The sequence below is a fragment of the Passer domesticus genome, chromosome 3 (genome assembly GCF_036417665.1).
Source record: "Passer domesticus isolate bPasDom1 chromosome 3, bPasDom1.hap1, whole genome shotgun sequence".
Classification (NCBI taxonomy): Eukaryota; Metazoa; Chordata; class Aves; order Passeriformes; family Passeridae; genus Passer; species Passer domesticus.
The window spans coordinates 1,944,643-1,958,094 of record NC_087476.1 but is presented as its reverse complement, the minus strand read 5'-3'; the positions used below and the strand labels follow the sequence as shown (position 1 = coordinate 1,958,094).

The window sequence follows — 13,452 nt, the reverse complement described above, 5'->3', positions numbered from 1 at the left end:
TTAGGGTTTTTTGCTGGGAGTGGCTGGAGTGGGATAGGGAATTTTGGGTGTGTGGGGGGGTTAATCCATTTTTTTTTCTTCCTGGGAATGGCTGGAGTGGGATAAGGAATTTTGGGTGTGTGTGGGGGTTAATCCATGGGTTTTTTCCTTCCTGGGAATGGCTGGAATGGGACAGGGAATTTTGAGGGAGGGAGGGGGGTTGTCTAATCCGTGGATGTCCTTGGGAAGGGCTGGAACGGGATAGGGAATGTTGGAGGGGTCGAATCACTGTCCTGAATCCTTGGGAATAGGAGGAATGGGTTTGGGAATTTGCAGGGGTCTGATCCATTAATCCTGAATCCTTGGGAATGGATGGAGTGGGATTGGGAATGTTGGGAGTCCTAATCTATGTCCTTTTTTTTCTGGGAATGGCTGGAGTGGGATAGGGAATGTTGGGAGGGGTCTGATCCATGTCCTGAATCCTTGGGAATGGCTGGAACGGGATTGGGAATTTTGAGTGGGGGGGGATTGAGTCTAATCCATGTCCTAAACCTTGGGAATGTCTGGAATGGGATAAGGAATGTTGGGAGGGGTCTGATCCATGAATCCTGAATCCTTGGGAATGTCTGGAATGGGACAGGGAACGTTGGGATGAGTCTAATCATGGTTTTTTTTTTTTTTCTGGGAAGGGCTGGAGTGGGATAAGGAATTTTGAGGGGGGGGTCTAGTCCAGGGATTGCACTGGGAATGGGAAAGGGAATTTTGGAGGGGTCTAATCCATGGGATGAATCCTTGGGAATGGCTGGAATGAGACAGGGAATGTTGGGAGGGGTCTAATCCATGAATTCCAAATCCTTGGGAATGGCTGGAACGGGATTGGGAATGTTGGGAGGGCTCTGATCCATGAATGTCCTTGGGAATGGCTGGAGTGGGATTGGGAATTTTGAAGGGAGGGGCTAATCCATGTCCTTTTTTTTTCTGGGAATGGCTGGAATGGGACAGGGAATGTTGGGAGGGGTCTGATCCCATATCCTGAATCCTTGGGAATGGCTGGAATGGATAGGGAAGTTTAGTGGGATCTAATCCATGCCACGTTTCCTTGGAATTCCTGGAAGGATCCTGGAATTTGGCAGCACCTCTGGATGCTGCTCCCAAAAAATTTTCCATCATCCATCTCCTTGCTCTGATTCCCATTCCCAGGAAGCTCCAGAATACCGGGATACCCAGTCTGGGGGAGCCATCTCTTTCCCACGCCTGATCCCAAGCAGCCAGAATTCCAAAATTCCGGAATTCCCAAGAATTTGGTCACTTCATCCCGACTTCCACGCCCTCCAACCCGTTCCGGAGGGAGGGAATTGCAGACCAAGGAGTTGGAAGAGAGCGGAGGATCCCAGCTGATCCCAGCTTGGAATTTCACGGGATTAGATCCTCAACGGAGCTCCGTGATCCCAAAAATTTCCCAGGATAGTGGGAATTATTCCCGGTTCAGCGCCGACGCCTTCCCTCATGGAACTCCACCCGGGGAAAAGCGGGATTGCTCTCCCTCCTCCTCGTGGCCGCGCTGAGCCGCCAGTCCCTGGAGAAATCCCTTCCCGCCGGCTACCGGGAGCACGAGGATCCCCGGGAATCTCCGGGGCTGATCCGGTGCGGCGAGTACAGCAACCAGGTGCTGCCGGACGGGCGGTGCCGGATCGTGGCCACGCTGCCGCAGGGCGACGAGCAGCGCTGCCCGGACCTGTTCCGCTGCACCGACGAGGTCTCCTACTGGCTGCACGAGAACGAGGAGCGCAAGCAGCAGATCCTGGAGCTCCGCGAGCTCATCGCCGAGCTCCAGGAGGAGCTGCGCAACCACCGGCACCGCCTCAAGGCCCTGGAGATACAGGTGAGGGGTGCCCGTGGGGGTTATTCCGTAGGCGCTTCTGGCTTCTGGAATGTGGTAGGGTTGGAACTTAGATACCAGGGTTAATTTCCTCAAAATCAGTCCCAAATCCTTCAGTTTTATCCATGGCATCTCCTCCACCTTTGGAAGGGTTTCAGATCCATCCCATTCCCAAAGCGCTGGAGATACAGGTGAAGGTGTCCGTGGAATGTTTTCCATTGGTGATTCCAGCTCCTGGAATTTGGTTGGGTTGGAACTTGCACTCCAGGGTTAATTTCCTCAAAAACAATCTCAAATCCTTGAGTTTTACCCATTGAATCTCCTCCACTTTTAGAAGGGCTGTGGCTCCCTCCCACTCCCAAAGCCCTGCAGATACAGGTGAAGGGGTGCCAGTGGGATTTTTTTCCATTGGCGCTTCCAGCTTCTGGAATTTGGTAGGGTTGGAACTTAGACACTGGAGTTAATTTCCTCAAAATCAAACCCAAATCCTTGAGTTTTATCTGTGGCATCTCCTCCACCTTTGGAAGGGTTTCAGATCCATCCCATTCCCAAAGCCCTGCAGATACAGGTGAAGGGGTGCCAGTGGAATTTTTTCTGTTGGCGCTTCCACCTCCTGGAATTTGGCAGGGTCAGAATTAGGATCAGGAACAATCCAGGGATGATTTCCTAAAAATCAATCCAAAATCTTTGAGTTTTATCCATGGAATCTCCTCCTCCTTTGGTAGGGTTTCAGATCCATCCCATTCCCAAAGCCCTGGAGATACAGGTGAAAGGGTGTCCATGGGATTTTTTCCATTGGTGATTCCAGCTCCTGGAATTTGGTTGGGTTGGAACTTAGATACCAGGGTTAATTTCCTCAAATTCAGTCCCAAATCCTTGAGTTTTATCCATGGAACCTCCTCCTTTAATCCTTCTCAGCTGTGGATCCATCCCATTCCCCAAACCCTGAAGATCCATGTAAAAGTGTCCATGGGATATATTCCATGGGCACTTCCAGCTCCTGGAATTTGGCAGGGTTGGAACTTGCATTCCAGGGATAATTTCCTCAAAACCAACCCTTGAGTTTTATCCATGGAATCTCCTCCACCTTTTGGTGGGTTGCGGATCTATCCCATTCCCAAAACCTTGGAGATCCCAAGAAAAAGTGTTAATGGAGTTTTTTCCATTGGTACTTCCAGCTCCTGGAATTTGGCAGGGTTGGAACTGGGAACAGGAGCATTCCAGGGATAACATCCCCAACATGAATCCTAAATCCTTGAGTTTTATCCACGGAATCTCCTCCAACTTTGGAAGGGTTGCAGATCCACCCCATTCCCAAAGCCCTGGATATCCCAATTAAAAGTGTCCATGGGATTTATTCCATGGGTGCTTCCAGTTCCTGGAATTTGGCAGGATTGGAACTTGGATCAGGAGCATTCCAGGGATAATTTCCCCAACATAAACCCCAAATTCTTGAGTTTCACCCATGGAATCTCCTCCACCTTTTGGAGGGTTGCAGATCCATCCCATTCCCAAAGCCCTGGAGATCCCAAGAAAAAGTGTCCACAGAATTTTTTCCGTGGGCACTTCCAGCTCCTGGAATTTGGCCAGTTGAGAACTGGAATCAGGAGATTTCCAGGGATAATTTCGTCAGCATCAACCCCAAATCCTTGAGTTTTATCCATGGAATCTCCTTCACCTTTGGAAGGGCTGTGGATCCATTGCCAGACCCACGGCAGGAATTGGGAAGTGGAAGGGAATTCCCAGGCTGCTGCAAGATTTGGGAATTTCTGGATAGAGCCTGATCTGCCAACTATTGGGAACAAGGAGAGAGCGGCTCATTCCAGGTGGGATCGGGGTGTTCATCCCCCGGAATCCGCTCTGGGAATCTCCTGCCAGCCTCACCCTGGATTTTACACGGGATCAGAGTCTGATTTTCCTGGAAAAAAGGAGGGAAAGGAATGTGAATGTTCCTTTAGGGGCATCCAGGGCTGGAATTCTCTGGATGAGGAGAGGGTGGAGAGCTGGGAATGGGCAGCTGGATCAGGGAAGGATCCAGGGAATCCCTCAAGGGGCTCCAGGAGAGCTGGGATTTGGGCAAGGGCTGGAGGGCCAGGAGGCAGGGAATGGCTTCCAGTGGGAAAGGGGAGCTTGGGATGGTGGGATCTTGGGAAGGAATTCCCGGCTGGGCTGGAATTCCCAGAGAATCCCTGGCAGTGTCCAAGGAAAGGCTGGAGCACCTCAGGATCATGGGATTGAAGGTCCATGGATCCCGTCCAAACCATTCCGGGATTCTGGGATCAAGGACATTCAGGATCCATCCCAAGGGATTTTTATGGAATTCAGGGATGGAAAAGGGAAGGGAGACCCTTCCAGGAGACCCCAATTCCCAGTGAAGCCCCTGGATCCCAAAATTCCTTCTCAAGGAGGAGTCGGGATGGGGCTGGATCCAGTGCCAGGCTGGGAGAGCTGGGAATGTGCAGCTGGATCAGGGAAGGATCCAGGGAATGCTTGGAGCCTTTTCCAGAGGCTCCAGGAGAGCTGGGATTTGGGCAAGGGCTGGAGGGCCAGGAGGCAGGGAATGGCTTCCAGTGGGAAAGGGGAGCTTGGGATGGTGGGATCTTGGGAAGGAATTCCCGGCTGGGCTGGAATTCCCAGAGAATCCCTGGATCCCTGGCAGTGCCCAAGGAAAGGTTGGATTACCTTGGGACAGTGGGAGTTTCCCTGCCCAGGGAATGGGACAAACTGGAATATCCCGATGAAAAAAATGTTTGGACAGCATTCCCACATTCCCAACCTGCTCTTCCCTCCCCTCACAGAATCCTGGAAACACCAATCTGAGTGGGAACCATGGGAATTCCAACCCCACTCCTTGGGATCTTTGATCCACGAACCCACCAGCTTGCCGTCATTCCCAATCCCATTTTTCCCCTTTTTTTTTCCTCCCCGCAGCAGGAGGAGGCGGCGGGGCGGAACCAGAGCCTGATCCAGAGGCTGCATGACCTGGAGCAGCATTCCCGGGAATCCAGCACGCTGCAGCACATCCAGGCCACGCTGCTCTACGACATCCAGGCGCAGATCAACAACATCTCCGCCCTGGCCGACTGGGCCTGGCGCAACCCCAGCTGCCTCAGCCCCGCCGACCTCCGCCTCCAGGAGGAGATGCGGCACCCAGGTGGCGGGAATGGGGCCGGGAATGGGGCCGGGAATGGGGCCGGGAATGGGGCCGGGAATGGGGCCGGGAATGGGATCAAGAACGGCGGTGGGATCCCGCTCCATCCCACTTCCATGGGGGCTTCTGTAACTTTTCCAGCTACGTGGGTGTGGGATGTTCTCAGGATCACACCTGGAGTTTGCGCAAATTCTGGGAATGTTTTCCATCCAGAAAAACCCCACCAAAAATTCCCAGAAATTTGGAGTTTTTATCATAAATATTCCTTTTTTTTTTTATTCGAAAACCCAACAATTTTTTTGAAATTTCTCTGGTTTTAGTGCATTTTTTTGTTTGTTTGTTTTTTGGGCAAGTTTTTGATTCTTTTCCAGAAGGAGATGCAGCATCCAGGTGGTGGGAATGGGATCAGGAATGGGATCAGGAATGGGATCAGGAATGGGGCCGGGAATAGGACCAGGAACAGGGCCAGGAATGGGATCCGGAATGCGGCTGGGAATGGGATTGGGAATAGGACTGAGATCCTGCTCCATCCCACTTCCATGGGGGATTCCGTAGCTTTTCCAGCTCCATGGGTGTGGGATGTGCTCAGGATCACACCTGGAGTTTGCACAATTCCAGGGAATCTTGCCATCCAAAAAAACCACCAAAAAATTCCTGGAAATTTGGAGTTTTTACCATCAAAAATTCATTTTTTCCATTTGAAACTCCAACAAATTTTTGTAATTTCTCTGGCTTTAGTGAATTTGTTTTGTTTTGTTTTTTGGGTAGGTTTTTGCTTCTTTTCCAGGAGATGCAGCATCCAGGTGTCAGGAATGGGATTGGGAATGGGATCTGGAAATGGAATCAGGAATGGGATCAGCAATGGGGCTGGGAAAGGGGTCAGGAATGGGATCAGGAATGGGGTGAGGAATTGGATTGGGAATGAGATTGGGAATGGCAGTGGGATCCTGCTCCATCCCACTTCCATGGGGGCTTCCGTAACTTTTCCAGCTCCGTGGGTGTAGGATGTTCTCAGGATCACACCTGGAGTTTGCACAGATTCTGGGAATGTTTTCCATCCAAAAAAACCCCACCAAAAATTCCTGGAAATCTGGAGCTTTTCCCATGAAACATTCTTTTTTTTCCACTCAAAAACCCAACAAATTTTGGAAATTTCTCTGTTTTTTTAGTGACTTTTTTTTTTTTGTGGTGGGGGGGCAGGTTTTTGGTTCTTTTCCAGGAGGAGATGTGGCATCCAGGTGGTGGGAATGGGGCCGGGAATGGGATTGGGAATGGTGTCGGGAATGGGATCAGGAATGGTGGCGGGATCCAGCTCCATCCCAGTTCTGTAGCTTTTCCAGCTCCGTGGGCGTGGGATGCACTCAGGATCACACCTGGAGTTTGCACAAGTCCAAGGAGTGTTTTCCATCCAAAAACCCACAAAAATTCCTGGAAATTTGGAGGTTTTACCATCAAAAGTTCATTTTTTCCACTTAAAAACCCAACAAATTTTTGTAATTTCTTTGGGTTTAGTGATTTTTTTTTTCCCTGGGTATTTGGTTCTTTTCCCTGGAATAATTTGGGATTTTCCCTGGAATAATTTGTGATTCTCACTGGAATAATTTCAACTTTTCCCTGGAATAATTTGTGATTCTCACTGGAACAATTCCAAATTTTCGCTGGAATAATTTGAGATTCTCCCCAGAATAATTTCATATTTTCCCTAGATTAATTTGTGATTCTCCCTGGAATAATTTGGGATTCTCCCTGGAATAATTTGGGATTTTCCCTGGAATAATTTGTGATTCTCCCTGGAATAATTTGGGATTTTCCCTGGAACAATTCCAAATTTTTCCTGGAATAATTTGGGATTCTCTCTGGAACAATTCCAAATTTTCCTTGGAATAACTTGGTATTCTCTCTGGAACAATTCCAAATTTTCCCCGGAATAATTTAGGATTCTCCCTGGAACAATTTGTGATTCTTCCCAGAATAATTTTGGATTTTCCCTGGAATAATTTGTGATTCTCCCTGGAATAATTTCAGATTTCCCATGTAATAATCCCCTTTAGGCTCTGTAAAACCCTTGAAAAATCCCCAGCGGCCACTGGAACCTGGACCCTCACTCCTAAAACTTCACCCCTGAACCTCCAAATCCAGGATTTTTTTTTTTTCCCCAGCTCTTTCAGATTTATGGGAAAAGCTGTAAAAACCGCGTGTTTCTCCCCGTTCCCATTCCCAGAAATCAAACACGGCCGGAATTGTCCCATCGACTGCGCTTCCGTCTACTACAACGGGCTCCGGAGATCCGGGATTTACAGCATCCTGCCCTCGGTCCGCGGAATTCCCATCGAGGTCCTCTGCGAGATGGACACGGAAGGTCCGGAATTCCTGAGGGATCTGTTGGATCCCGGCCATTCCAAGGCTGGGGTGGTTCCCAAGGGAATGGGGGCATTCACAAAGCTGCCGGAGATCCCGGAGGGTTTGGGAAATGCTCGGGTGGGAATTTTGGGGTGTGCAGGTGTTGGAGGGGTGATCCTGGTGGGTCTCATCCGGATATTCCGTGGTTTGGGTTCAAAGCAGGCATAGGGAAGGAGAAATCCTGGAATGGTTTGGGTGGGAAAGGGCCTCAAATCCCATCCCGTCCCAACCCCGACACCTCCCACCATCCCAGGGTGATCCAACCTTTCCTTGGACACTGCCAGGGATCCAGAGATTCTCTGGGAATTCCAGCCCAGCCAAAAATTCCTTCCCAAGATCCCAAAATTCCAAAATCTGACCCTCTGGCCATGGTGGGAGCCATTCCCTGTCCTGCCATTCCAGGCCCTTTTCCCAAATCCCTCTCCAGCTCTCCTGGGTTGGATCCATCCCCATCCTGATTCCTCCTTGAGAAGGAATTTTGGGATCCAGGGGCTTCAGTGGGAATTGAGGACTCCAGGAAGGGTCTCCCTTCCCTTTTCCATCCCTGAATCCCATAAAAATCCCTCAGGACGGATCCTTGATCCCAGAATCCTGGAATGGTTTGGGATGGGATCCATGGACCTTCAATCCCATGATCCTGAGGTGCTCCAGCCTTTCCTTGGACACTGCCAGAGATTCTCTGGGAATTCCAGCCCAGCCGGGAATTCCTTCCCAAGATCCCACCATCCCAAGCTCCCCTTTCCCACTGGAAGCCATTCCCTGCCTCCTGGCCCTCCATCCTTTATCCCAAATCCCTCTCCAGCTCTCCTGAACAATCCCTGGAATTCGAATTCTGCTTTTTCCAATGGATCTCTCTGGGACTCTCCGGATTTTCCCTGGATTTTTCCCGTTTCACGTCCTCTCCCGGCAGGGGGTGGCTGGACCGTCATCCAGAGGCGCCAGGACGGATCCGTGGATTTCAACCGGACCTGGAACGAGTACAAAGAAGGATTTGGGGACCTCAATGGGGAATTCTGGCTGGGCAACGACAACATCCACAGGATGACCAGCCAGGGGGATTATTCCCTACGGATCGACCTGGAAGACTGGAATAACAAACACAAACACGCCTTCTACCAGGTCTTCAGGTAAAATCTGGGATAATTCCCGGGATTTCAAACCCCGGGAGACCCTCAGGCAACGGGAATTCTGTCCAGGGAGGTTTCGGGGCTGAGCCCGGTCTCTCCTTCCCTTCCCACCTGGATTTCATCACAAATTTGGGATGAAAGTTGGGATAAAGTTGGATGTGAGTTAGGGAATGTGTGATGTCATCCAGCCATGCCAGAATTCCAAATCCAAGGGAGAAAGGAGGTGTAGGATCCCATGGATAATCCCTGGCTTCTCCCGGTTGTTTTTTGACCCCAATTATTGGGCTCTGTGTCCAAAATCTGAGGATTTTGAGGAATTTGCCCCAAAATTCCGCAAATGGACTCAAATTTTTTCCTAGTTTGGAATTTTGTCATCTCCACTCATTTATTTCCTGGAATCCTTTGGAATCTCCAGCCCTTCCCCTCTTCCTGTGTTTTATTTTTCCAACCTCATCAGCCACGTCCTGGATTATTCTGGACTGACCCGGAGTGACTGGATTGCCCTAGAGGATCCCATTCCCTGTTTTGCCTGGAAATGCGCGTGGCTCCTAAAATTCTCGAATGTTTTGAGTAGGAAGGGACATTTCCAACCTCATCCCATTCCATGGGCAAGGACACCTACCACGATCCAGTGGTTCTCCAGCCTTTCCTTGGACACTGCCAGGGATCCAGGGATTCTCTGGGAATTCCAGCCCAGCCGGGAATTCCTTCCCAAGATCCCACCATCCCAAGCTCCCCTTTCCCACTGGAAGCCATTCCCTGCCTCCTGCCCCTCCAGCCCTTGCCCAAATCCCAGCTCTCCTGGAGCCTCTGCAAAAGGCTCCAAGCATTCCCTGGATCCTTCCCTGATCCAGCTGCACATTCCCAGCTCTCCCAGCCTGGCACTGGATCCATCCCCATCGCGACTCCTGCTTGAGAAGGAATTTCAGGATCCGGGGGCTTCACTGGGGATCTCAGGAGTCCAGGAAGGGTCTCCCTTCCCTTTTCTATCCCCATATTCCATAAAAATTCCCCTAAATAGATTTGGAATGTCTGTGATCCCAGAATCCCAGAATGGTTTGGGTGGGAAGGGGCCTCAAATCCCATCCCATGGACACCTCCCACTAACCCAGGCTGCTCCAAAACTTCTTGGGACACTCGCAGGGATCCTCTGGGAATTCCAGCCCAGCCGGGAATTCCTTCCCAAGATCCCACCATCCCAAGCTCCCCTTTCCCACTGGAAGCCATTCCCTGCCTCCTGGCCCTCCAGCCCTTGCCCAAATTCCAGCTCTCCAGGAGCCCCTTGAGGCTCGGAAAGCAGCTCCAAGGATTCCCTGGATCCTTTTTTTTCCCCCTTGGAGCTGCATCCCAAATTATTTCTCTTCTGGGACAGAATTCCAGCCTGGAGCCACCCTGGCAGCTCCAGAGGATCCTGGAATGGTTTGGGTGGGAAGGGACCTCCAATCCATCCCATTCCATGCCCTGCCATATTTTTGGAGCAGCCTGGGATAGCGGGAAGTGTCAGGGTTGGAATGGGATGGGCTTTAATGTCCCTTCCCACCCAAACCATTCCATAATTCCATTATTCCAGTAATTAATAATTTCAGGGATGCTGCTTAAGTGTAGAGTGGTGGATAAATAAAGGGAATTTTCCCAAGGCTCCCACATTCCTTTGTCATGGTTTCCCAGTCTCGCTCCGCCCGTTTCATCCTGAAATTCCCAAATTCCCGACCATGCCCATCCCACAGAAGGGAAAATCCCTCCTCATCCTTGACTTTTTGAGGAGATAAATCCCAACAGGGATTCAGCCAGAGCCGCCACACCTCAAGAATGCCAAATCCCAGCCGGAAAATGAAAATTCCAACAATCCCAAGGAAAAAATTCCTTTTCTCCCCACCCCTCAGCATCGAGGACGAGGAAAACTTCTACCGGCTGCACGTGGACGGGTTCAGCGGCACCGTGGAGGATTCCTTCGCCTGGTACCACGACAAGAGGAGCTTCAGCACTCCGGATTCCGGGAATATCTGTGCCGAGATTTCCCACGGGGGCTGGTGGTACCACCAGTGCTTCTTCTCCAACCTCAACGGCGTCTACTACAAGGTGAAGGCTGGGAGGGATTTGGGAATTTTTGGACATTAATTTTCCTCCTCAAAATCAGCGGGATGGACGTGAAGGAAAGGCGGGGTGGAGAGGGTGGGATGTGAAGAGCGAGGGTGGAACAATTCCTCTTGGATTTGTGGAATTGTTGAGGTTGGAGAAGTTCTCCGGGGCTGAACCCAAACATTCCCAACATTTCTGATCCTGCCACTGATCCGTGTCCTCCCAAATCCATCCAGGAATGGGAAATCAGCCCCAGCTCAGGCCTGGAAAACCCTTTCCAGGCAGGAATTATTCCCAATATCCCATAAACCTTCTCTGGCACAGCTGGATCCCATCCCTCATTTTCTGGGAGATCATTCTGGAATAGTTGAGGTTGGAGAAGTTTTCCAGGGATGAATTCAAGCATTCCCACATTTCCAATCCTGCCACTGATCCGTGTCCTCCCAAATCCATCCAGGAATGGGAAATCTGCCCCAGCCCAGGCCTGGAAAACCCTTTCCAGGCAGGAATTATTCCCAAAATCCAAATAAACCTCCCCTGGCACAGCTGGATCCCATTCCTCATTCGCTGAGAGATCATTCTGGAATTGTTGAGGTTGGAAAAGTTCTCCGGGGCTCAATCCAAACATTCCCAGCATTCCCAATCCTGCTCCCGTATTTCCAAGAGGTCGTTTTTTCCATGATCCCATCCCAAAGGCGCTTCCAAGCATTTCCCACTTGTAGTGGGTTTGGTTCATTAATTTAATTAACTTTAATTCATTTAATTTTGTTAAGAATTTTGTTAATTTAATTTCGTAATTTTGTTTAGTAACAGTAATTTAATTAATTCATTTAAATATTTAATTTTTTTTTTAATTTTGAGATTTCTTATTTAATGTGTTGATGTGTATGGTGGGTTTGGTTTTGGTTAATTATTATAATTATTATTGCTGCATTATTAATATAAGTGTTTATTATAACAATATTATTATAATAACATTAATATAATCATATTAATAATATTATAAATCAAAATATACTACGAATAATATACTAATAATAGTATATTTATAATATTAAAATACTAACATTCTATATTGTAATAATAAAGTATTATACTGTAATATTATATATTATTATATATTATTGCAGTGTACAACAATTATGAGGAATATTATCTTTAGTGTATTTATTATTATTATTATTATTATCATCATCATCATCATCGTTATTAATGTATTTAATTTTTGTTGTGAGGTTGGAATAGTAGAAAGGTAAAGTCAATTTCAAACTTTAAAAGTGTATAAAGAACATTTTATTAAAAGCAATTAAAATTTTAAAAAGTAGTAACAATCAAAAGAAATTAATTTATTTTTTACTGATTTTGATGTTTTTATGGGGTTTTAAAAAATGTTTTTGCTGTATTTTTGTTGTTTTTTGCCACTCCTGAGCTCCTTCCTCTGCTCCCCAGGGCGGCCGATATTCCATCAAGAACCGGAAGATGCTGGGCCCGGACGGGATCGTGTGGTATTCCTGGAAGGACACGGACTACTATTCCCTGCGGAAGGTGGTGATGATGATCCGGCCGCGCGCCTTCCGGCCCCACCTCTCCCCGTGACCGTCCCGGGCCCTTCCCCGCTGCGCATCCCACGGAACGCCGGGAATGGCGGGCGGGAATGGCGCCGGGAAACGGATTCTGCATGGACCAAAGAGGAGCTCTTGGGGTTTGTGGGAATGATCTGGATCCAACCGGGATCCAATGGGGAATTGATCTGAGTGCTCCAATGCAGGAGATCTCCTGGGAATGTGGAAGTGATTCCTGGGAAGGGAATGGATCCAACTGGGAATCGATAAAAGTCCTCCACTGTGGGAGACCTCCTGGGAATGTGGAAGGGAATGGATCCAACCAGGATCCAGATCTCCTGGGAATTTGGTGGAGGTGATTCCTGGGAAGGGAATGGATCCAACGGGGATTTGATCCACATGCTCCAACGTGGGAGATCTCCTGGGAATGTAGAGGGGATTTCTGGGAAGGGAATGGATCCAACCGGGATCCAACACGAGATCAATCAGAGTGCTCCAATGTGGGAGATCTCCTGGGAGTGTGGACAGGAATGGATCCAACCAGGATCCAAATCTCCTGGGAATGTGGAGTTGATTCCTGGGAAGGGAATGGATCCAGCCAGGATCCAACAGGGAATCGATCCAAGTGCTCCAATGTGGGAGATCTCCTGGGAGTGTGGAAGGGAATGGATCCAACTGGGATCCAAATCTCCTGGGAATGTGGAAGTGATTCCTGGGAAAGGAATGGATCCAGCTGGGATCCAATGAGGAATTGATCCAAGTGCTCCAATGCAGGAGATCTCCTGGGAACGTGGAGGGGAATGGATCCAACCGGAATCCAAATCTCCTGGGAATGTGGAGGCGATTCCTGGGAAGGGAATGGATCCAACTGGGAATCGATCCCCGTCCTCCAATGTAGATCTCCTGGGAATGTCGAGGTGATTCCAGGGAAGGGAATGGATCCAACCGGGATCCAACATGGAATTGATCCGAGTGCTCCAATGTGGGAGATCTCCTGGTAGTGTGGAAAGGAATGGATCCAACCAGGATCCAAATCTCCTGGGAATGTGGAGGTTATTCCTGGGAAAGGAATTGATCCAACGGGGAATTGATCCCAGTCCTCCAATGTAGGAGATCTCCTGGGAATGTGGAGGTGATTCCTGGGAAGAGAATGGATCCAATGGGGATCCAACATGGAATTGATCAGAGTGCTCCAACGTGGGAGATCTCCTAGGAATGTGGAGGTGATTCCTGGGAAGGGAATGGATCCAACCAGGATCCAGATCTCCTGGGAAT

General features: G+C 49.3%; 1 protein-coding gene across 1 annotated transcript; it reads left to right on the top strand.

Annotated features, from left to right (window-relative positions):
* The first annotated feature begins 898 nt into the window (after positions 1 to 898).
* LOC135298270 (techylectin-5B-like) lies at positions 899 to 12,211 on the top strand. Its single transcript, XM_064415877.1, has 7 exons — positions 899 to 907; positions 1,469 to 1,861; positions 4,790 to 5,012; positions 7,231 to 7,368; positions 8,320 to 8,536; positions 10,420 to 10,615; positions 12,065 to 12,211. The coding sequence occupies exons 1-7, from the start codon at positions 899 to 901 to the stop codon at positions 12,209 to 12,211; spliced, it is 1,323 nt and encodes a 440-aa protein (XP_064271947.1).
* Positions 12,212 to 13,452: the final 1,241 nt, after the last annotated feature.